This window comes from Danio rerio, chromosome 14, assembly GCF_052040795.2.
Source record: "Danio rerio strain M-AB ecotype USA chromosome 14, GRCz13ab, whole genome shotgun sequence".
In the NCBI taxonomy this organism is placed as follows: domain Eukaryota; kingdom Metazoa; phylum Chordata; class Actinopteri; order Cypriniformes; family Danionidae; genus Danio; species Danio rerio.
This window is the reverse complement of record NC_141034.1, coordinates 29,395,330-29,421,732: the sequence shown is the minus strand read 5'-3', so window position 1 is coordinate 29,421,732 and position 26,403 is coordinate 29,395,330. Positions and strand designations below refer to the sequence as shown.

The 26,403-nt window shown below is 37.2% G+C and overlaps 1 protein-coding gene across 3 annotated transcripts in view; it reads left to right on the top strand.

Annotated features, from left to right (window-relative positions):
• Positions 1–7,409: 7,409 nt before the first annotated feature.
• htr4 (5-hydroxytryptamine receptor 4) overlaps positions 7,410–26,403 on the top strand; it is a 179,163-nt gene continuing 160,169 nt past the window's right edge. For all 3 annotated transcript variants that reach the window (XR_015507497.1, XM_087281511.1, XM_087281512.1), the window contains exon 1: positions 7,410–7,710. Coding sequence is in view for 2 of the 3 variants with exons in the window: in XM_087281511.1 (XP_087137637.1) it covers positions 7,635–7,710 (76 nt within the window). In the remaining variant the exon portion in view is untranslated. The remainder of the gene's footprint in view (positions 7,711–26,403) is intronic.

Genomic DNA, 26,403 nt, shown 5'->3' with positions numbered 1-26,403 from the left:
AATCAAATTTTAAATTTGTTAAAATAACCTGTAATTATTAATATCCACAATAGGGAAACCAAATACTATGGAAGGTAATGGGTACACATTTCCAGCTTTCTTCAAAATATGTTCTTTTGCATTTAACAGAACAAAAAAAAAAAAACTGCTTTGTAAAGGGAGAGTAAATGATAATTTTAATTGTGTGAACTATTCCTTTAACATTTTATTTGTCTGGTAAATCTGCATCATGCCAAATACATAATCAAACAATAAGTAGCAAATTCAGAAATGATAAATGCACAAGTTTCTAAAAGCCTAATCTAAGAGTAAATAATGTATACCTGACCATTATAAGGTGATGTAGCATCATGACTTTGAGGCAGAGCTCAGAGAATCACTAACTGCACTGGAGCATTCTGGCTACAGAAATCTCTGGCTACAGAAAGACACTTTTGCACTTCTCCCTTTAAAAAAAAAAAAAAAAATCAGATTTAGTACACACAACCATAAAATCAAGACAATAAAAAGCCTCACAGAAGCTCCTCTGCAACACAAGGTGACACAATGATCATTTGTACCCTGCAGTAGACAAATAGCATCTGGCAAAGATTTTAGAGCCAAAACTCAGATCAACAGAACAGAATTCTGTTGACTACTGTGAAATTGAGATCATTTTATCAGTAACACTGAGACATTTGAAGGCACAGTTCACCTCATCTTTTTACCTCCCTTGTGTAGTCTTAAACCTTTATAGGTTTATTTCTTCTGTTCTACAAAAAAGAAAACATTCTGAAGAATGTTGGTTGCTGGAACCCATTGACTTCCATAGTAGGAAAAAAAAATACTATGGATGCAAATGTGTGCCAGCAATTATCAAAATATGTTTTTGCATTCAACAGAAGAAAGAAACACAAATAGGTTTGATCAAGTGAAAGATGAGTATATGATCACATTTTTTTATTTGTGGGTGAACTTCCTTTAAAATGCATATCAAGCATACAAGGCGGGAAATGTGCAGTATAGTAAATTCACTAGATTCACCATAAAAATTACTGTACATAAACATACCCTGTGTAACAAGCCATTTAATAATCAAACTAAAAGTGCAGGGTTAGCTTAAATAATGTGTCAGTGCTCTTTGGGTAAGGGATTCATCAGAATAAACAGCAAAAATCAGTCCAAGGCACTTGAAAAATGTGGAAAAATATTAAAAAGCTTTTATTCACATCCTTAAAAGCTGTGCCTACAAGTTTCACCAAGGGTAACTGTGATAACAGGGTAACCCTGATGAAGGCAGTTCTTTGCCGAAAAGCGTAGGCGCAGTTTTTAAGGATGTGAATTAAGTCTTTTTAATATTTTCTCCACATTTTTCAAGTGCCTTGGACTGATTTTTGCTGTGTGTAATATTCTGTCAATGGTCTGAGATCTGGTGGAGGGGGTGAAACGATGGTGATAAGGCAGGATTCTTGCAGATCTTCTTCTCAGATTAGAAAGTTTATTGTTTTATTGTGTGGTATCTGTTTTGTGAAATCCTGAGCTCAGAAAAAAACAAGTTCTTAGAATTTTATTGCAGTTTACAAAATGTTCTGACTTTTTTTTTAGTGTTGTAACACAAAGTACCAGAAAGTGTAAGATGTTCCATTCAGTACATTTCTGACAGATAAGATAAAAGCCAATATCTACTGGTCTAAATGCATTTGTCTGGATAAAACATTAAATATCATTAAGAAAGAACCACTGGGTCACTTAACAGTCTGGGCAAGTACACAAACGCATTATCTACTTTGGTCTTCAATTTGTGTTTGGTGTGCAGCGTAAGCAAAGAGCTCATAAAGTACAGTGAGATGGAAAATTTTTTAGTCATCTAAACAAGTTCAAGCGGAAGAACTCCACATTTATCCTTGTTTGTCCCTTATATATGTGAAGCGAGCAGAACTTAAAGCCAATAATATTGAAGAGCGTAACTTCTGAATTAGACTTAATTCCTCTGGGTACAGCAAACCCTTTCGGTTTAGCCGGCATATTTGCTGCTTTGCCAAACCCGTTTTCTGAAATCCTAGCTTGGTATGGGTAATATAGCACAGAAGAAGAGAAGGGCCAGAGTGTGTTTCTCAGCCTCATCTCCTCGCTTACTCTCCCCGACCTTTTATTTTTTTGTCTCTGGGGAGTCACTAACTTCTCTCATCTCAAGCAAATCACAGGCCCCTGATTGCGTCTATCACAGAAATTGTGCTGAACCAGACCAGTGCACTCTGACACTGGCCACTGTGAGGAAGGGCATGACTGAGCAGGCTGCCATCAATATCGGCATCTTTAACTCGCAGTCAATGAAACATATGGGTCAAGTGCTAAGTAGTGTCTGGAAGCTGCTGAAGATGGAGCTCTTTGTAATGTCTCAGTCATTATTCATTTTCTGTTAAGGATGTTGTTGTTAACTAGAAGCTCATGTAAGGACATGGGCCACGGTCCTGAATTTTCTCTTATGATACGACTGTCTTATGAGACCACTTTATAATAATTAAAGATGCTGTATGTAATTTTTTGACTCTTCTAAAGCATTAAAATACTATAATATATTTGCAGATATTTAAGAAACATGCCAAGTGAACATTCTTGTTCATCTGAAAAACAATGCTGAAGTCAGATATTCTGCTTTGAAAATCTTTGTTTTGGTCCCTTTAACTTGCCCAATGCCAGTTATCCAATGAGACGTATTTCAGCATCCCAGACTGCCTTTGTGGAAAACTTCATTCAGTCAGGAAGGCTCTCAAAGCATGCGTCCATGACCGAAATGTTTCCTCCGGTGGACATTGACAGCCTCAGAAGGCTCCACATGAGGTGGTTATTAAGTAGCAAATAACATAAACATTACAAACGTAAACATTAGGTGAACAGGTTACATTGTAACCCTGGGTCCTAACAACACGTGACGAGATTTGCTGTGATAAGCAATTGGGCTGTTTTACACCAATCGAAACATTACATAAATTTAAATACAGCCATTCACATGCATAGAACAATGCACTTACTGCACTCCAACAAAATGGTCAAGTTTATAATCTAGTAATACATACTGAACCTCTTAAACCATTTTATATGTAGATGCTGAATCTCTAATATGTGTTGGCTTGCACTGAGTCACAGTTCTAAAATTCAATTTCAATCAGTTTATTTTATTTTCAAAATCTGAGGTGAACTATCTACTGCTGCTTTCAGGGGTATGGCAATAAATGTCATGTAAAATGTCATTCAAACTCACATTATTAGCATTTAACACTGAATAGAGCACATGCGGTGTATATGAGGTGTCAGTTTTCTGTTGTTCTATCACTTGCTGTTGCTTTTATTTAAAACATGATTTAAATCAGCATTTGTTAGTGTCAATCTGGCAACCTGCTCGTGCTCGTTTTTTGAACTAGGTGTGTAATAGTTCAACCACTGGGTGTCAAACTTACATACTTACACCTGTAAGATACCATAGAATGGAAATGTAAATATATCTAGGGATAGCTGGCATACATACAAACATGACATACAAAGAGCCTCAAACACAGTTGTTTCCTCACGTTAGCTCTTATAGCAACCTAAGCTACAATGCAGAGAACATGACCAGAACATGCAAACTTCACACAGACATGCCTCGTGGTCCAGCTGGGACTCAAACCAGTGACCTTCTTGTTGTGAGCCAACAGTGCTAACAACTCCTGAAAATAACAATAAGGTAATAATTACTTGCATGTAAGGCTAATAACTCTTAAATGGCTATTAAAATAGTACACTATTTCCTAAACAAATTAAACATACAACATTAAACACAACAACAAAAATGTTTAAATGCCAAGTGAAGACTTTTAGCTTGGGGATTGGCTTAAAATTGGATTTAGTATTTATGTATTATGAAATATCTAACATTGTCTGAAACAAAAACTTTAAAAAGTCAGTAGCTAAAATGTCTTAAACTAAAATATATACAGGCATAACCAAACTTAAAACAAACAAAAAAATAATGCACAAGCATATCTTCTGCGCACACAGCACGGATTCTGCACACACAGAAATCCACAGATTTTAGCTCATCGTTAAGTCTATTTATTTACTTGTGTACATGTATGTAAATTTATATTTATTCATTTTTTTTTATTAATTTCAGTAATATTACTGACTAATATGATCTATAATAGATATGATATAATATATTATATGACAGACTTGCTTTGTTTACCAATTAAGTGGATCTAATTGTTTTCATGTTGTTAACATTAAGAAAAAGTTAATGTTAAAAAGATTTTTTTATCTCATATACTAAGTTTTAGTTTTGATACTTCAAAAATCATTCCACATACACTTGATTTTTTTATTTATTATTATAATTTTTTTTAAACCAAATTCTGCGCTGAAAGATAAAAAAAAGTCTGCAGATTCTGTCTGGCCCTTCTTATATCTTAAGTATGAAATTAAAATATAAACTAAATATATGAATATACAATTTTAATAAAAATAATTGTAAATGTAAATGTAAAAATGTATTAAATGTGAAGGTATAAATATGATAATGAGTCAGAGATAGTTCTTAGAAAGAATGAGAGAGAGAGAGAGAGAGAGAGAGAGAGAGAGAGAGAGAGAGAGAGAGAGAGAAATAGCAGCGCAGAAAAATGATAAATCCTTTTCAGAGTACTTTTTCAGCTGACAAAACATTCTAATGAACAATGAAACAGTTATAAAGCTTAAAACATTGACACCCAATCTAAATCCATCTTGCTTTATAAAGCTAACATAATTAAAATTAGTTGTTTTTTTTATTGTGTGCTTTAGATTTCATGCCTACTTTGCTTGGTGGCATAAAGATGGTTGAAGAGCAAACTTTAAATATACACTTCACGTCAGCAGAAATAGGTGCACACACAATCATGAAAGATGTATGACTAACATTTAAATGTACTGGCTGTTCATTCACCCTTTACGCACACCTAGAGGGAAGCAGTCGACCTATTTTTCTTCCATAATGAAGAGAAATACCAGCATTTGCACATTTCAGTCGTAGTAACACAACTGGCATTGTACCAGTTCTATACATAAAGGGAAAAACTGACTATTTTGAAGAGGAATCTTTTTCAATTTCTGTACCACTCTGCAGGAGGAGTAGGAGTGAGAATTCACAGGAACAATGGAGAGGTGCATATCATTTGGCTCCACACATGAAAAAGCAGATCTGGATGCTAGAGAATTATATAGTTTGTGCTAGAAAATGTGTTACAATACAGAGTAGGTGAAGGCTTTCTCATAGTGCTTGTCAATATGTGTAGTGAACTGAATGCTACTGTAAGGAAAGAATGCTCAGCATCAGCACAACAGCCTCTCTTTTTTGTTGATTTAGTAAGTGCCTTACAATTGATATGAGGCAAGACAGAGTACTAGACATAAAAAAGGTTCTGTCTGGCTGATGACTGGACTGGACAGTAATACCATTTGCACAGAGGGGACATGATGTGTGAGGCTCAGGGCATAGAAGGAAATGTTGCACATGAAGTCTCTTTCAACCATTTGTTTTACTCTTTGAGGAAATAATAAGACCTCAAGTTCCCATGTTCTCTTCAACACTTTACCAATTCAATATGATTTTGTTGACAAGACTGTATGTGGTCTTTTTATTTTTTCAGTTTTTGCTTATGAGAAAGTGCCTATATTTGTAAAATTCTCCCTCCCTTTTTTCTGGTTCAGTTTTTATTTATTTATCTTTTTTACTACCATTGATGGCTCCATGATGAACATTTAACACCAATGGAATATTTTGGGTGTAAAAAGATGCTTTAGAATATGAAATGTTTTAAATTATTAAAAAATTGTTTTAAATTTTTATTATTATTTTTTTATTAGGTTCATCTTAGGTCAAACAATGAAATATACATAATTATGATACATAGATAAACGCACTGATACAATTCTCCAAACAAGAAATTATCAGGAAAACATAATTATACACTAAATAAATATATGAATAAAAGGTAAATTACCACAAATACTGTATGCACAAAGACATACAAATGTAACAAAAAAATAAGAATTTTAAAAAACAAATAAATGAATTTAAATAAATAAATAAATTATTAAAAGAAAAGAAAGGGGAAAAAGGCAATTAAGATATAGGTGTCTTCTTAACAATTTTTTTAAAAGGGCTCCAGACTTTCTGGAACTGTTCTAGTTTTTGTTTTATTGCAAACTGAATCTTTTCAATATGAAGAGCATGTAGAAAATCAAAAACATTGCTTGTTTTAAACAAGAGCAGAAAGAATGTAACAGTGTGGCTGGTTCGGTCGTACAGCGAAGTGAAGTTGGGTCAAGATCAGGGGAAAATTTGAATAAATTGTTATTTGAACAACTTTTAACTAAAAGATATTTTTATGGGGAACCAAAAACAGTTCTTCTAGAACACCACTGTTAAAAACCTCTTATTTTTAAAGATGTGTGTTTGTTAAACACCCTGGAAAAGACACAAGAATTTAGTTACCCTACAAAAAAAAAAAAAAAAAAAAAACATAAGCTGGTCTTTCCATCAGGGTTCATTTTGATATTCACTGAGCTTTTATAGCTAAATTCTCTCTGCAACTTTTTTTTTTTTCACAGTGTGGTTAAGTAAACAGTTGTTGGACCTGGCCTTTTAAGCTTTGTGAGCAAAGATTTTTAAGATTTATGTATGTGTGTGCATTTTCTGAAGCTATTTATAGATTAGAGAAGCTGACAAAGGTTGTGAGACATGCGGATTAAAAAGGTTAGATAAGGAGAAACAAGAGAGTTGAGAGCAAATCCACGTTTAACTGCAACAATGACAAGGATTATAAAAAAGATGAATGTGTGAGTTATTGATGTTTCCAGTTCCAGTTTCTGAACAATTTTATTTTTCAGTTCCTTTATTGATGTTCCTCATCTCAACACCAACATCAAAATGCTTGCTCTGTAAAAATGTTACTTTCGCTTTTTTACATTAATTTTGCTATAATTACATTTTAAATGTGCAGAAGTGTAATTTAGTTGTTTTCCTATAATTTTATTTATCTTAGACTATTACTATGGTACACAAGTCACGATCAATCAGGAAAAATAAAAAACAGATGTATACATATAATTAGTAAAATTAAATAAATGAGCATTAATAATAATATATTTCAATTAGCCTAACTACACATAAGTTAATACATACATTGTTATGCTATTCATTGTGAAAGAAAAGTGCATCATGCGTTCTGTTTGCTTGCGAGGCTGTGAAAATAGTGTTTATTCGTCAAGACTCGCGTGCACGTTTCGAAACCTAACCATGCGCACTTACTCCACTGTTGTACATTTGACAACGACACTGGACACGCATTTCTTGAAAAGGGCAATAGACACATTGGAGGTGGAAGTGGTGTGAAAGAGGAGGGACTTGAGACTTCAGTTTGCGTTTCACTGTGGGAACTGAAGGGCGCTCGTGCTCGGTTCCGCCGGACTGACCGTTGAGCTGAGCCACGGAACTGGTCGCGCGCTCCTCACGCACGCTTATAGTTTGCGCTGACAGCAACTGTCACACGTTAAACTTCAACAACTGTGCCAAACGTGGACATTCCGTAAACCCGGTAAAGCTTAGAAGTTGTCCGTTTCTTTCCAAGCGCCTCTCTTCTATGCAAGGATGTGAATTTCCACAGGAGGATTTAAAGTCGTGCCATGGTTTTGACCCGCGCGCTCCTCACAGAAATGGTGAGTGATTCATTCATCATTAACGCGCTTTATAATTGCCCTGAAATGCTGAAAACTATTCATTAGTCTACGGTGTTTCTCAGCTAAAGATGAATAAACCGAAATGTTTGGACTGCTATGAATCACAGGGTGCTTAAAAGTGCCCTTATATGGGAGTTATATATTAAATTATGTGCTCATATGTTAAGACGGTCTTTTAAAGTCTTTTCTGAATCGAAATGCATAATACTGACACACATAATAAGCGTCATAAATCATAATGCTCAATGAGACTACTTTCTCACATTTATCAGTTTCAGTTCTTAAGATATGAAGCGTATATCCCTCATGCTTTAATCCAGGCGTTTCATTCATCAATATTCTATTCAGAAACAACTTTCACAGCTCAGACGGAAGACATTTTTAATGCTCAATTTTACAAGAAATGTTATTTCAACAAGTGGCTTAGAAATGACAGTCTCTTTTAGTGCTTCCATGGGTCTTTGATGATCATTTATTATTCATAAATACAAATGTCATAGACATTCTTCATATTTGATATAGAATTATGCAATCTAAACAAACTGTCACTAAGGACAGAGAGAATTCTGTGTACCTTGCCCAAAGGTGCAATAAACACCTTCACTGACCCAGTTGATGTGACTCTCATGTGTTTGGAATGTGAATTAATTAAAATGTCCATTAAATATTGATCTATTATGATATTTAAATATTAAGAGGCTGTAATGATACAACAGACATTTAAAACTGAGCCTCATAATATCATTCAGTTGATACTTTTTTATCTGAGGGCCACTGAAGCTTTGGCAAAGAAAGATCTGTTTTTAAAAATCTGTTTTAATTTGCATCTTTCCGTTCAGCCTTTTTTTTTGTATATTTTCGTAGCTTACAATCAACATTTAAGTAATCAGCTGTGTTGACTGGATGCTGACAGTTCGGTAAATTTAATGGCAAGGTAATTTCGTGATTGTCACATTTGGAAAGCGCTCTTTCTCCATCACCAGGCGGTAATCCTTCTCCATGATTTGTAATTATGAAGTTCTCCAGTGACGCGGAAAGCAAGGGAAGAGAGTGAGAGAGTAATGAACACTTTGGAGTTGTCTGTGTTTTTGATATATGAATGATTGTAAACCTCGTACAGTGGGTAGACAGAAACTTGTACTCTGTTGAATGCAACTTAAATGAGAATCGGCTCACAGTTTTTGTCAGAGAGCATGTTTTTATTCGGATGCCAGAATTAGTTCCTGTAGAAGAATCAGTTTTGAAAAGAGCGTAATTTCAGTTAGATGTTCCAATCAATCAGATGACAATCAGGTGCAAGTTTCAGCGCCGTTCCCCATAAAACAAACACAGACTTTGGCTGTTGCTATCTGAGAATATACTTCCAACTACAAGTTTACAAAGTCAGTCATTCCCTGATTAAATAAGAAAATAAGAGATTTGTCGATATTAATGAGAAACGGATGACTTTCCAAACTATTCTCAAGACTAAAGACTTTGACCTCCATAAATTCACAGATAAGATACGGTAGTGTTCAAATAAGGAAATAGTTCAGTTTACTCAATTCATAGAGCGCTCAAACAACTGAAGGTTTCTCAAAATTTTCTTTTTTTGGAAATTATTACTTTAAGTAACTTTGTAACATGCCAACTTACTCTCATTAATATTAGAAGACTCTTATGTAAAGGTTAGGGAAGTACTGCAAGTTGACATGGATCTTTAAAGTTACTTATTGCCAGTATAATGTCTGTTGGTGGACCATAAAAATAAAGTGTTAGCACTTTGCTAAAGTATTTACTAAAACTTTAATGACTTCTTTCTGCCATAGTTGCAAAGTTGCTTATTGTATAGTCAACAGAGTGTCTAAAAGAGACCATAAAATAAGGCATTACTTATTAGTTGTATTTCATGCAAAGGAAAAGCAAAGCACATTAGGGTGATCTGATGAGTGTTGTTGTTGCAGAACAGCAGATGTGATTTTGCGAGACAATATGGGAAATGTGGGAGAAAGACACATTTATTAGACTACATAATCTAGATTTATATTAGTTGGACAGCCTATTTTCCATTGATGTTGGATGATAACACGCTTTAAATTGTCAATAAGCTTGTTATTTATGACTTGGCCGTATTGGAGTGATACAGTACATTGTAAATTACCTCACGGGAGCTAGTCAATCTACAGGATATAATGAACTGACTATTTTAGTATATAACAGACTAAAATAGTGATGTTATTTTCAAAAAGTCAAACATTAAATGTGTTTACTGTATTCAGTGGTTCTTGAGCTTGAGTATTATGTTGACATTTTATTTGTCAGCTTTGAGGAGGACATTCTCATTCTTTATGTCTAAATCTCTTAGATGTCACAGACCCCCAGATGGATTCATCCTTGTGCAAGACATTTTAACATTTAAAAAGCCTCAGTATAGTTTCTTGTTAAGACGTAATTTTATATTATTATTATTATTATTATTATTATTATTATTATTACTATTTGTTTAATTAATTTGATTGTATTTACTTAATTGACTCAATTGGTTATTTAAATAAACATAATATAGTTTAATGCATTTAATTTTAATTGCATCATTTATTTAATATAACTAATATTTGTTTTAATCAAATTTTTACATTGTATTTTAATTTTAAACATTGTAAATTTTGTGTGAAATGTGTGTTTTTTTTCTTCAAAAAATATTAGGTTATAGATTTTCTTTTTTTAATTTTGCAATTAAATTATTTAATAAATGCCCCTTTATTTGTAAATGTTTATGTTTTTTCTGCCAATATTCCACAGAGCCCCTAGCTCTCCCTCATGTCCCTCTGGATTACAGGTTTGAAAACCCTTGTTCTAGAAGACTAGACTTCCAATTTCTGGAATGTCCCACAGGGAATCACCCTAATCCAAATGTGTAAGACCCTGATAAAGACAATATCCAAGAAAACACATGGGAAAAGACTATACTTCTCTCCAAAAATATCTTTAGTTCTCATCTGAAGTTTCTATGCCAAAGCTCAGAATTCTCTGTAGTCAGAGAAGGCAAAACTTTTTAGGGTCTTTCAAAATAAGTACCTTACCTTCCTGTAACCTGATGGGAATATCATATATCTTCCCTCCGCCCCTCTCGTTTGTTCAGTTACAGCTTCTATTGTAAGGTAAATGAACACAAATGTACAGTTCATCCAGAAAAGCTCAGACGGGATGCTTTTGGTTCATGTGTTTTAAGATAGAGGGCAGAGACTAGACCTTAGTGCTAATATATGGACCGTTAGCAATGGGAAGAGTTCATCACTTATCCTGAAAGGTCCTAGGTCAATTTGCGTTTATGCAATAGTGAATGCAGCGATCAATACTGACGTGCCAAGCGTGGAACGAATGTGTTTTGATGGATGGCTTAGTGTGAGGCTGTGGCCTGAAGATCAATACACTCTCCTTTACATTGCATTAGAGCCCTGTGTAGAGCTTTAAAACAAAGGTGAGACCCAACCGATGCCAACATGCAGTGCCTTTACCTTTCCTGTAGCTTCCTAATCAATTGCCTCTTTTGTTTAATCACTTTCTGGGCCAAAGGTGTAAATCTATTGAACAAAGTTTTCCACTTTTAGTGAGACCCATGTTACACATTCTTCGATTTTGGCATAACTGATCTTAAGGATTAATGAGTTTGGGTCATGGAAGCGATTGGGGTGATTTCATTCTGTTCCCTGTCTTGAACACCTTGTAGAGGGAAGATCATTAGTTGGTCTAGAGAGAGAACTTGAAGATTCATCTCACTGCTGTCAATCACCACATTCACGTGTTACAGCACAGATAAGGGTCTTCTCCGTGTTTAGATGACTGCAGTTTTAGGAAAAACTTTTTGGAAGTTTTAATAAGGTGCTGGTAACATTACGATATTTGTCTATCTGAATAAATTTTGTAAACATATACAGTTGAAGTCAAAATTATTAGTCCCCCCCCCTGTTAATTTCCCCCCCTAATTTCTGTTTAATGGAGAGACGATTTTTTCCCATACATTTCAAAACATAATAGTTTTAATAGCTGATTTATAATAACTGATTTATTTTATCTTTGCCATGATGACAGTAAATAATTAGTCGATATTTTTCAAGACACTTCAATACAGATTAAAGTGACATTTAAAAGCTTAACTAGGTTATTAGGTTAACTAGGCAGGTTAGGGTAATTAGGCAAGTTATTGTATGACGATTTTTTGTTCTGTAGACTATCAAAAAAATACAGCTTTAATAAATGTATTAAATATAGCTTATTAAATATAGATTTAATACGTTTATCAGTCATTGTAATACATTTTTAAAGTTATTAATTAATGAAGTAATAATTAATTTCGCAGCAAGGCATACAGTGTCTTGGACTTTGCACAGCTTCAGCTAATATCATTCAGTTAATAGGACCAAAAATTATGATTCATGATTGAATTGTTTATTGAGGCCTTGAGACAAAGAGTCCTATTGAGTAATATGATTTTTTTTTTTTTTTGGATTGTGAACATTCATTCATTCATTTTTTTCGGCTTAGTCCCTTAATAAAACAGGGTCACCACAGCGGAAGCAACTGCCAACTTATCCACCACATGTTTTATGCAGCAGATGTCCTTTCAGCTGCAACTCCTCTCTGAGAAACATCCATACATACTCATACACTACGGACAATTTAGCCTACCCAGTTCACTTGTACCGCATATCTTTGGACTGTGGGGGAAACTGGAGCATCCCGAGAAAAGCCATGTGAACGTGGGGAGAACATGCAAACTCCACACAGAAACTGTGGATGTTATTATTTAACTTGAATATAGATAACAAAAGCTGTTTTACTTCTAAGGAGATAAATTTTTTTGTGTCAGTATTAAAATCAAACGCTGTTGTGATTTCTATTTCTACCAGAAAGACTTTAGGAGGCAGATAAACGTTTAAACATTTATTGTGAATTGTTTGCATGAATGCAAATTCATTACGGTCCTTTCATGAAGTTCTTTGGCGTATGCCCCGTCTATAGTGCAGAACTCTGGATGAGCTGGCAGATCCTGCCTAAAGAGAAAGGCAGGGCGAAGCCAACCCCCTGAGTGGAGACGAGGTTGACCTGGTCGTGGTGGTGATGGAGAGAATGGAGGGAAACTTCCGCAACGTCACCTGAATACAGCAAAACAGATTGTTTAGATGGGCTTATATACTTGGCTTGCTTGGTTGTTATAAGCTGACGAGATAATTATTATGAATGACGCAGCATCTCAGTCTTCCTGGTAGAACTGTCGCTAAAGCTTTCATTTCTCAAATGTAGAAGAACGACATTTGTCAGTTAGTGTGCAATAATGGTATAACTCCAATTCATCATATCACTTTAAACCACTAAAGATCTGATTCCTTTATCTTAGTTTTAATTAAGTAACAGAAATTTCACATTAATAATAAGCCTTTCTATCAAGTTTATTATTATTATTTAAAAACAGAAATACAGTATGAACAGTGTACAAAACATAGATCTTACAGTACAGGCAATAACAATTAATTATTAACTTTAAATAAACAAATACATAAATACAATGCAGACATACAGCTAAATATTGTCGTTTATTTAAAAAAGCCGGCGCAGCGCACCTAGTATACAGTATACTTCATACTGTTCTCGCCCTCTGCTATCTCCTGATATAAATAAATATATAAACAAATAAACTCTCCTTGCCGTAGTTTACACAGGACTGGCTTGAAATATGCATTAATACAGGTTTATGTTATTTGGTTAAATTTTGATAGGTTAACCGTTTTTGTTTGGTTTAGCGCGTTCGGAGAGAGAGAGGAGATCACATCACATATACTTCTGTTCTTCCACTCATCTCTTTCCCTGGTTATATTCAATTCAAATATTGTCTCCCAGCATCTCTTTCTTACTCTAATCATATATTTGTTTATGTTGGCTTTCTTTTTTTGCCAAGGATTTGCCTTTAAAGTCTGAAGCGGACATGACAGCAAGTGGCATCTTCATTCTTCCCAATGTTTTTTCAACGTGAAGCTATTTTAATGTTTAAAATGCAGACTCTTGGTCTGTAATATCCCCAAACTGTTCCTGTATACAAAGTTTACACATACAATTAATGTCACATGATTATCTCTTTTCTTTTTAACTTATTAGACTTTTTCGATGCACATGCTCAATTATTGTTCTTGAAATAATAGAGAACATTTGATGCAGTAGACTTTTAAAGACGTTTATTAGTGTAAAATATGTTCCATATATATAACTTTTACTCATTTAATATAAATATCAATAACAGTATTATTTGCTGGTAATTTACAGTACTCACCGTTAGACCATTTGATTTTTTTTCTTCAGTAGAACATTAAACATGTTTATTGTTTTTTAGATAAAACCGTGCTCCTTGGTCCATAAGTTGGAAATCAGTCAGTGCATTTTTACCTGCATTTTAAGAAAAAAAAAAAACACAGGAAAAAAGTAATTTAATGTCTTTTGCTTACAATTATATATTGAGGCTTTATGAAGTGTAAATATTGGCATGTGCAAGCAACAACAACATCACCAAAAGAAACATTTACAACACCTTCAACCTACCGCCTCAGCAAACAGTTTTATGCTCGTTCACATCACTGTGTAATACAGGCTTCTCGGGACATTATGTTTGTTGTCAATAAAGCGAGAGGACGCATGTGTTTATATTGTTCATCAAAATGACACTTTGCTTATCCGAAATGCCGCAACCCATATAGAAACAAAGTTATAAACAAACAGTAACAGCAACTACAGTAACTACAGCTATCTTCTTAGCGTTAGGTTTCGGATGCTCTTAAACAAGATTTCTAGTTTAGAGTGATTTACAGTACATCTTTGGTAGGGAAAAAAATCAGGGTCTCTGGATCCTAGTGTGAAATATCAGAGAAGTGATAGTCCGAGTATTAGAGTGGGAATCAAGGGAAGCATGAACCCGCAGAAACACCTGCAGTTCTCTTCATTAGCCTTATATGATGTCCAGCAGCATTACAGTGCATATCAGAGAAGATCACAGCAGACCATCTCCTGCAGTGCTGGAGCCACGAAAGCACCATTATTTGGAACGCTGCACTTTTAGGGGGGCTAAAAAGGCCCTGGTTAGTTATTTCTGAGAAAGTACATTTTTACAGTGGCTCAGAGACATCGACACTGCAGTAGTACATACTATACAGGGTTGTTTTATAGCCGCAATTATGCTATTACCTTAACAATTTCAAATTGTTCTTGTTCTTCGCCAAAATGTGTGTAGTAAGTCGACATATGCTTTGTATTTTGGCTTCGCTCGCTCAAACATCCTCACTGTGAGCTGAAACGATGGGACATATTTGGTAGCATCTGGGCCATTTTCCAAGATTCAGGCTTGAGTTTGTTTTGAATGTGTGCTTAATGGAAATCAATAGTAGCAAAGATTTCAAATCAGACAATTAAGTGTTTGATATTGATCTGAAGTGTGGATGTTAGTTCCGGAAATGTACCTTGGGTTTGTTTGTAAACACTTAAGGAATTTTTGCAATATATATGTATTTGTTTATAAAAACATAGTGCATTAACTAAAGGCTCACTCAGTTGGTGCAGCAAGGAACTGGCTGTTCTTTCTTGCGCCAACACTGACATGAGGCTACTTAAGAGATTTGGAAAAAACAAGCTTGCTGCTGTCAGCTCTCGCCTGTTGGTGGATAGAAAACAAACCCAGGAATGGAGCACTTACGCTTCCGCATGCTCTCCTGGCTTGCGTAAATGTGGCCGACCCTGACACTGATTTATCTCCGTCAGCCGTCTCTGGACTCGATTGAAGAAATCTACTGTTTATAAGTGTGTTCAAGAATGTTAAAACGTTCCACATGCTTTAGATCAGATCAATTTGTCTTGCCGTAACCAATGCAAATGTAAATCTCACTTTAATTTGCTTTGTGGGGAGGCAGAGCTATACAGAAGTATGCTAGATGACTGACTATTGGGCTGGAGGATGTTATTGACACAGTAAGAACAATATTTGTTCTGGATTATATCAATTACTCTTGTTGTTTTCATTGCGAGTAGTTTAACTGCTGCCAAGGGGCTCCGTAAAGTCGAATCTTTCTCCAAAGAAAATGAATTTGATATTCCGATCAGGTTTTCCAATTGTGTTTCCATATCTAGTGCTAAATAATCAAATATATGGGTATTACTCTGTCTTGAAGGTGACCTGTCTGTGCATTTTTTTTGTGCATTGTGCACTGCCATTTGAATACATGCAGAGCAACACGCTGACATTATCTCAGCTGATTCCAAGAAAAGTCATTATTTCATGGTGATATGCAAATCTATGCTACAGGGTATTGTGGTAAGAGTAAGGGAGCCGCTTGCCACCTGACTGATAAATCTGGCACCTCCAGCTGCTCGTTCCTGATCCCTGCGTGTTGTTTTATAGTCCCGTTGCACATTGTTTTGCCTCTGCAAACCCTCTTAGCTCAGACTGGCTTTAACTCTAACAAAAACAGCGCTCCGCAATCCATCCAAGTCCTCTCGCCGCGTCTGCTCTCCACACGAGTTTGCACAGCGTCTGAATTCCAGGTCTGCTGCAATCCAAAAGCTCCACATCTGACACTTACACTACGAGTGCATGAATCCCAGACAGCAAACTGTGAAGTATTTACCTCTGAAGCGAGGCAAGAGAGAAATCATCATAGTTTACCCTGGCAGAAGTGCACCAGCTTTATAACCCCCATATGAGATGCCACCCCGTCCTTCGCATCACATCCTTTCTGGCTCCAGAAAATAAACACTTAGAGCTACAGCCCACTTCACCATGTGAAAATGGATTCCCCCAAGCTTTTTTTCCCCCTCTCACTTTGGGCTTTATCCATTAAATCCATTTGTATGGGCGACACAAAATGGGTTTTGTGGGCTGGCTTATTTTGTCAGGCTTTTTGCTTTGTTCAATGTCATTTAAACCAAATTGATTTAACGAATGTATCCCTCCAAAATGTTTAATGTGTAGAACAATACATTTGTTTCATGCGACTCTGAAGAAGCTTTTACAGTTTCACACATTCCATTATTGTGATCCTTTAAAGGCCTCAATATGCAGTATTCCCAGCTAAATATTTGGTAGCTCTTTCTTTGCATCCAGAATGTATAATTGCTAATAAAGGGATTCTTAAAGCATTATAATAGCGTATGCAAAGTCACTTATAAACAATTGCATAATATAGATGTATAATATTTTTATCATATCTTATGTCTTCCTTAGTGGAGAGTGGGGACCTTTTATTAAAATAAAAGCTTATTTTTCATTCATTCATTCATTTTCTTTTCAGTGTAGTCCATTTATTAATCTGGGGTCGCCACAGCGGAATGAATCGCCAACTTATCCAGCACGTTTTTACACAGCAGATGCCCTTCCAGCCACAACCTATCTCTGGGAAACATCCACACACACTTATTCACACTCATACACTACGGACAATTTAGCCTACCCAATTCACCTGTACCACATGTCTTTGGACTGTGGGGTAAACCGGAGCACCCGGAGGAAACCCACCCGAACGCAGGGAGAACATGCAAGCTCCACACAGAAACGCCAACTGGCCCAGCCGAGGCTCAAAATAGCGATCTTCTTGCTATGAGGTGACAGCACCTACTGCGCCACTGCATCGCCAAACCTATTTTTAAAAGATTGTTTTAGACAGAAATATATTTTTGCTGTGTTTACTAACTCATAAGTGTGGTCTAAATTCATTGATAGGTCTTTTAAACAAATGTTCAAAATAATTTCAGTTTAAACATAACTTGCACATTGTTACTTTTGACCCAGTCAGTAGGTATGAAAGTAACACACGGGTGGGTCAAAAGTAACACAACAATATTTGCTTAAAAAAAAATCTAATCCAGACTATCATTATTATAGAAAAATCTTTCCTTTATTTTTGCTAAAAAAATGTTAAGCTGTATTATTATTTTAAATTTCACATCAATCACGTTTCAAAAGCATTTCAAGAATGCAATATGTTAGTATTTTATAAATTTTTTGAATATCTTTTATTATTATTGTCAACATGCATTATTTTTATAAAACATCTGAATCCAAACACTGAAAACTCTAACGTGGAAGTGAGAAATAAGGTATGTTATTATCAGTGGGTCATAAATATCAGTGTTACTTTTGTTCCTACAGGAACTTTTGCCATTTAAACCGGATTTAATTTTAAACAAAAAAAGCTAATTTCAAACTTAAGGAAGTGCTATTGCACTAAATAACCTGTAGATTGCTCAATGTTGTGATGCATGAAAAGAGAAACGCAACTTGTAATAAGGAAAAATGAACCGCTACAATAATTTACTTTCTGCACTTTAAAACTGAAATTTGGACGTATCTGCCGGACATGGTCCCGTAATTAAATGATATTTGGCAGCTCCATAAAGGGTTGCATGCCTAATGTGCTGTTATATCCTGGAAAGCAGGTGTTGCCAGGCTTTGAGAAAATTGCTTTGTTACTTTAGTCCCATGTTACTTTCGTCCCCATACTTTACATAAAGCAGACAAACACCATTTTTAAATGCAGAACACACAATTTCACTATTACATGTGATTTTACCTCAAACTCCTAAAGTATTGCTTAATAATTATATAAAAAAATGAAGATTAAAAGGGCTAGACCCAAAAATAAAAATTATTCATTTACTAATCCCTCACTTGATCAAAACCTATTTCAGTTTCTTTCGTTGAACACAAAATATGATAGGTTGAAGAATACCGGCAACTTTTAAAATTCTTTTATTAATTTTTACACTATGGAAGACAGTGAGTGCCAGCAGTCAGCATTCTTTAAAATATCTTCTTTTGTGTTCAACACATAAAAGAAACTTATAAAGGTTTAAAACCACTTAAGGGTGAGTATGATCATGTATTTTTCATTTATGAGTTAACTATCCCTTTAAGAATAGTTTCCTATATTGCAGGAATAATTCATATTAATACATCAACTACTCTTACTAATAAGCAGCCAATATGCTAGCTAATAAATTAAGCAGTTAGCTAAAAGTGAGAATTTGACACTATCCTGAAGTGTTATTATACAGTATAAGCACAAATGTTTTTTAATGCATAAAACTGTTAAATGCCATAAGATGTAACACAGCCATTGAAGGAAATTAAACACAGGAAATCGGAAGATATTATATTGATTATATTTTATGGATAAACTCATGTTCAGTAATATTAATGTTGTTCATTATTCATGAGATGATACAACAGATTGTAATCTTGTTTAAAATGAATTATGCATACATTGTAATACACTTAATGTATTATAAATACAGGCTTTCTTTTTTCTCTGTTCGCTGAGCAATGTTTATGCCCTTGATTAAGTCATTTCACATTGTGCTTCATAAATACAGTTTAAAATAGGAAAAAAAGTTTTCTTTGATATTTCTACAGAAGGTAAAAAGGAAAAGAAAACACCATTTTATTAGCTGTATAAACTTTTCTAGACTTAATTTAATATAAAGCATTAAAGTATTAATATTGCCATCTGCTCTGTAGCTTTGATCTGTTTTACGGTCTTCATTGAATGAAGAATTCATGCTCTCAGCCACATCAATGAATTACCTTTACATCAGTAAGATCATTTCTGAACAAAAAAGCTGCGTTGATGGCTTGATAACTCTACTCTCATTTCCTTTTCCATTCATGCATTTAGTCGAAGGAAGCCTTGTGTGCTGTGTATTAAAACAAAGAAAAACTGCCATTCAGTCGTCACATTACATATATTGTAATGATAGTTCCTTTTCTGAATATGCTTGTAATACTCAGTCAAAAAGCATCAAGGTTTGCAGGAAGATTTGAGTGGACAATAAAGTAATCGCTCACTTTTTTAGAAGCCTTTGTTGTAGAAGTATTTTCCTGTTTATTTTCTTAATTTTTTATTTCAAGTTCTTTAGTAAACAGTTTTAAGCTATGAAGCAAAGCAAACTCTCAGATGAATCACAGCAGTACTATGTTTTAAAGCAAGAAATGAGACTTGAAGGATACATCATTTGCTTCGTAAGGGTCTCTTTCCATTGCTGTGGTAACGGCGACTGCTTTGGTCATGCTCAGTTAAAGATTGTAGATGTGGGTTGTTTTGAAGCATGTATATTCATGTAACTTCGAAGCGCTACAACACAAGCTGTTCTCTATGCTAAACATGAGCAATAATATTAATTTAGGTGGTAATGATTTTAAAATTTAGCACTGAATGTCACTCGGTCCAGACAGGCTATATAACTGGAGTCATATCTGTAGTGACGTCAATGGATCTTCACATTCACTGATGTATGAAACTGGCAGGAGATCATTCTGAATGCCTGGAAATTGAGATGTCAGCTCCGCCGTGTACTCAGTGGATGAGAAACACGGTTGCCATTATTAGTGAAATAGAATGACAGAAAATTACTAAAGACATTCATAATAATTACAGTGATTGGTCAAGAAGAAGAAAGGATTGCTTGAATCTTAAAATAGATCTATACTAATTTGCAGGATCTGTGTGAGTGAGTCATTTGTTTGGGGACACTATATGTAAGTAGGGCTGCACGATATAAAAAAAAAAACAAAATTAATATGCAATGTTAAACCCATCTGCAATACATATTGTGATATTGAGTATAATTTTACCAGATGAAATAAATGGCTCAGTATGGTAAGAATTAATCATTTTTGATTGATTGGGATAATTTTGTTGGGAAGTTTTGTTGATAAATGCAGTACAGCAAAAATACCAACTAAGTAAACAGTATATTTTGGATTTCTGGAAATCTGGCAGTATATAGTAGCCCGAAGGGGAGAACTTTGTATTGCCACGCTCATCCTTTGAACGCGAACCGGAGAAAAGGGCGGTGACGTGGAAGAATCCTTTAGGTCTGCAAACCAATCCTGTTCTTTTCTTTATCAATCCTGTGTTTCTGCATGAGCATTCTGAAAGGCATTTTGTGTAAATGACAGTTCAGTCTTCGCAGATTTAGGATTGGCCTTAAACCCCCGCTCTTTTTGGGCATGATGAAATACGGGCTGTAAGGGCTGGAGGGCTGGAGGGACCTGCTCAATTGCATCCTTCGCCAGGAGGACAGAATCTCCTTTCGCAAGACAGGGGTGCTCTCGGGGATAATCCTCGTGAAAAGGACACCCGTGAACTTGGGAGGGCGAATAGCTAACTGAATCGCATAGCCGAATCTGACCGTTCGTATGAGCCATGCTGAGTGGCGCTAACCAGGCCAGCAGAGCGCACGCTAATGGCAACATCGGAGCAATCGCAGATGTGCCAGCGGAGGGGCAGCTCGGGATGGGAGTGCTCATCCCGGGAAGCAGTGTGTCCCGAGGAAGAGCTGAAAATAAGAGAATTTCTCTTACCTTCCTCCTTTGATCCCGCGGTAAGGCCGGAGTGAGAAAAAGGAGTCCGTTCTGCTGCAGTCTGAGGGCCTGAGATGAGGGGTCCCAGCGCTACAAGCTGGAAAGCAGAGTGTCCCAGACTGGCAGTGCTCAGGTTTGCGCATCCGGAGAGAGAGGAAACTGCTCTTTTGGAAATTTGGTTGCTGCTGCCCCAGAGGCCGGCGGCCATGAGTTTAGAGTCGTTGTGGACTGATGTAATTATCCTCGAACCCCCACCAAGGAAAGAGCAGGGGCCTCATGTATCAACGCTGCGTACGCACAAAAACTTTGCGTACGCCAGGTTTCACGCTCAGAATCGCTCACGTTTGGATTTACTAACAATGAACTGAACGTGGGAATGTGCGCAGCTTCACGGCAGCTTTCTGGCTGGCGTACGCACATTTTTTGTGCGTGTCTGTTTTATTTCCATTGGCGACTCCTAGAGGCAGTTGTATTAAATTCCTCTCTACAAAGTGTCTGAGCCTTGCAATGGCAGCTGTATGAGACGGGTTCATCTAGTAGGTATGTAAGGTTTCCATACCATAGAGTTGACAAGCTAAACATTAAAGCGCAATTTGCAGCGGTCGCCTGTTTTCCCAATGTAATCTGAGCTATCTACTGCTCGCACATTGCTATAAAGGCACTATCTGAAGATGAATTTGCATGCGTGAATCAGAAACATTTCCATTCAATAAATGTGCAAATAAAATATGATGCACAAACTTATTGATGATTCCTACTTGTCTTTCTTGTGATAAATAGTGGGCAAAATCTGATATGTAGCGGGGAAAAAAAAGAAGAAAGAGTTCATCAAACGCTGGATTTGAGCCGAGTTTATGCTCAAACGTGTCAATACATGATCACATGCGTCTTACGAGGTGCGCCACAGAGACTGCTAAGAGAACTGCAACATTTTACAGATATAAACCACATCATTTCTTTTTTTAATGCACTCAGTGCGATGTTCAGACCCAACTGTGTTAACCACATCAGCTAAACTCTCCCACTCTATTTTTTTCTTTTGTTGTTAATTCCGGAGAACAAACTTGCAAATAACACCGCTTTTCTCCGGTCCACCTCCGAAAGCAGCACCTCCATTTCACATTCTGTTCAAAGTTTCTCTTTTTGCTTGATTTTGCCATTGCTTTTTCGTTGGGTTTTGCCATTAGCATAGTCCTTAGCATATTCATATGGGGGAGGAGGCAGGGAGGGGTTTTGTGCTCGTGCATGTAGCGCTCAGTTTCACGTTCATTCGGATGTACAAAACAATATGCGTGAGATTCGGCATACGCAGCGTTTCATACATCTGAATTTTTTTTCTGCGTACGCACATTTACAGCTTTGTGCGTACGCAATGTTTTAGTAAGATTTCCACGCAAGTCTTCGTACATGAGGCCCCAGGTCTCCTTTTCCCTGAATGGCCCGTCCTGAGAACGCTTCGCAGTCCATTTACCGGACTTAGCAGTGCCCTGGGGCGATGGCGTTGCAGTCCTGCAGGAGGCTTGGCCGTGTTGCCTGGCCGGTGGAGCGGGCAGCGGAAGCGGAGCAGATGTTGAAGCCCTCGACGTCCTCAACGAGGAGCTGCCGCAGCAAAAGGGGCAGCAGGAGGAGCAGGTTTCCGAGCCCACTGATAGATTACTTCACTCTATTGTCTTGGACTGCTTTTTCACCGCAGAGAATTCCTGGGTGAACTCCCAAATGGTGTCGCTAAACAGGCCAGCCTAGGATATGGGAGCGTTAAGAAAGCGAGCTTTGTCAACCTCACTCATATCGGCCAAGCTCAGCCAAAGGTGGCGTTCTTGGACCACTAATGTGGCCATCGTCTTCCCCAGGGGACGAGCAGCCGATTTGGTTGTCATGAGAACATAATCGATTGCCGTGCGGAGCTCATGTAGCAAGCATGGGGGAGAACCTCCCTCCTGCATCTCGGCAAGCTTCTCGGCTTGTTATTGTTGATAGGTGGCCAAAGCGTGCAGAGCGGAGGCGGCCTGGCCCGCAGAAGTTAAAGGCTCTGGCCATGAGAGACTCAGATAACCTGCACGTCTTGGAAGGAAGTTTAGGCGAATCTCCACAAGTAGAACGGCTAGCAGGCTTCACCTGGGGAATCGCCTCATATCCCCTGGCCACTCCGTCATCGAGGGAGGTGAGAGCAGGAGCGCACAAGGACCTGGCAGAAAAAGGTGCCCTCCATGCCTGCGTGAGCTCTTGGTGTACCTCCGGGAGGAAGGGCATGGGGGGTCTAGAAGGCTTCGCCTTTAATTAACCCCTCGTAGCACCCGTCTAAGCGGTCCGGCTGTGGTTCTGGGGGACAAGCCATCTCCAGCCCCACGGCCGAAGCAGCCCGGGATAACACAGCTAACATGTCCGAATCCAGATCCGTAACCATACTGACAACCCCGGAGGGTGGCAGGGGGTCCGGATCTTCTTCGGAGCATGTCAACCCGCCCTCCGATGCAGCGATGGACATCATGCCCCCGGTGTCATCTAATGAAAGCGCGGCCAGTCAGGAGGATGGACCATAGCTTACACTCAAAGCAGAAACAGAGTGCACTGACAATGAGCGAGGGGTCCGTAGGCCCAAAGGCGACAGTTTAGCCCCCACTGTAACCCTCAGGCCTTTCCGTGTGCTAACCGCTTGGTGGGGAGCGGCAGGGGTGACTTGCCCTATAATAAAAGAGCTCCCCTCAATGCTCAGCGCGATCTCAGTTACGCAACAGTCAAGCCATCGCAATGAGGGCAAGAACTGTCCGCGAACACCGCATCAACATGTTGGACCAAGCATGTGACGCAATACTTGTGCCCGTATCCAGAAACACACGGTCAAAACGACATCTTTAAAAAGACGTGCTCCACGACCGTGTGCTCTCTTAGGGAATTCTGCTCTTTGTAGAAGCTGCTCTTTTAGATCACCAGTGAAACGCCAAGGGTTAGGGAAACCCAGCTCAACTGTCGCTAAAACGTCTTCTCCCGCACTGGTAAAGGAAATGCTTTCTTCAACGTTGGAAGTCAGCTCAGCAGATGGGTTCTTCAGTCTCAGATCGGGTCTGAAGCAACAAATCTGATGAGCTGACTCCAACAGCCGACTGATATAGCCCTAATTGGCTCATCAGTTTCAGCCCGGGAGCTAAGCTTTATGAAACCGTTGCAACTTTATAAACGTCACTTTAGAGCTAGTGTTTGTATGATTCTCTAGCGTAATGTCTAAAGTGATGACAAAACAGATGATTTTGATTATATTTGCAGGCTGAAAAGCATGAAATGCCATCAGTCTACAGAGATTTCACAGTATTTCTCTGTTGCAATCAGAAGATCACAATGATTAACCCTGGAAAAACAAAAGCAGTGCAAACAGTATCAAATTACTGTTGTGTTTGCAATAAGGAAAAGCACTAAACACATGCGGGCATTTCTTCTTTTTTTCTTTTTACTGAGCTAGTTTGCAGTAACGAAAACAGGAGACTCAACAGGATTAGAAACAAACAATTTTCCAACCAAAAGTATTTCAGGGTTATACTAAGAGTGGCCAACACAAAATACAAACATTCCTGATATGTGAGTTTCATCTCACACTCGATACACTACAGTTATTTGGTATAAAAACAGCACTGCAACATACAAGAGAGAGATCGACTTAAAATGTCACTTACCAGTTTTATAATGATTTGATTAGTTGTAGTTAGAAATTACGAAGTTTTTCTCCTCTAAGGGCTTATTATGCGGTCTCTGTCGCCATCTTGTGGATGGACAACGGCAATCATCTTTGCTCTGCTCAGTGACAGGCTGATGGATTCCAACATACTGTAGCTCAGAATAAATATTTAAAATAGGCACAATCCTTATAAATAAATGTGTAGTTGCAGTCTAAGCAACGACATTCTCGCCTAAAAAAGCCTCAAAAGTTCATTTTGTTGTCCAACAGCTGCAAGATTTGTACAACTGTAGTCAGTTTAGTGAACTGCTGTCACTATGTGGGCAGAGCAATACACAAGAGTGAAGAGGCTGTATTATCAGATTCAAGAACCCGACAGAACTGTTGTATAAATATGCAAAAATAACACTGTTCTATGATGACATCATATATATTATATTTACTAAAACTGAGGTATATTTCAATTGTTATTTCATTATATATTGTTATATATTTTACTGTTTAGGGAAATAGTTATAATTATAGCCTGAATAATAAATGCCTATACTTTTTAGCACATGTTTAAAAGGCTACTATCAATTTCGGTGCATTCATTTATGTATCAGCTTACCCATGAAAGCCTTATTCTACTTCCTGGCCCATATTTGGTGGGAAGAAGTTGGCAACCCTTGACAGATCGGTGTGCAGATGATGACTGAATTTAATTTCATCAAATTCCATGAATTACATTACTTCAGTCTTGGTTTTACACTAGCAGTTAATAAGAGTCTCTAATAACAGATGAGCTCCCTCGTGGACAGACTCAGTTGCTTAACAGAATAGTTATATGACTGTGTTCTCAGAGGAAATTTGTTGTCTACACAGGCTCACGGAGGAATGTGACGCTCATTCATTCTCACATTTTGCAAGGCTACAATCTGGCCAGAGGACACCGGAGAAGCTTTACCTTCTTGGGACATCATATCCATTTTATTAATTTAAATTGCAAGACAATCAGCTTGCTCATTTCAAATCAGCATTTCATTTTCACCGCTTGCCCAAGGCAGTCACTGCAGCACTGGAACAATCCCATTTGTGTGCGCTTGTAATTTTATTTTATTACTAAAGCTTTTATATGGGAGTCTGTCTGAGGAAGGAAGCTTATCAAAATATTTTAGATCAAAACAAAAAGAGTTTGCGCACAAGAAACTGAGTTTGTCACAGCAAGAAAACTCGTGTGTTGACCAATTGTACCATGAAGTGATTGCAAAATGCAAAGTAATGTTTTCTGCGTCAGAAATGCTTTTCACTGGGCTTTTGAGGACAGTCCATCTTGATTTAATCCCACTGAGAAGACATGCTTTCAGACCGACTCTCCGCTGCTATGAATAATTTGTCAACTAGAGTCTCTGGTGGATTTTTTTTTTTTTTTCATTTCTCTGGATTCTGTCATATAAAGTCAATAGTTGTGTTTCAAAGCCTGTTCAGCTTCAGGCTAAACAGCATCGTTGGGCATCATAACTTGCTAATGATCTCCCAAAATGCTGTCTAGGTAGGATTCAGTTTTGTTCATTGACTGAAGTGACCTTGATGTGATGCCCAGTAATGCTGTTTATGAGTGCACCGGGGGCTAAAAGTAAAATTTGATCAA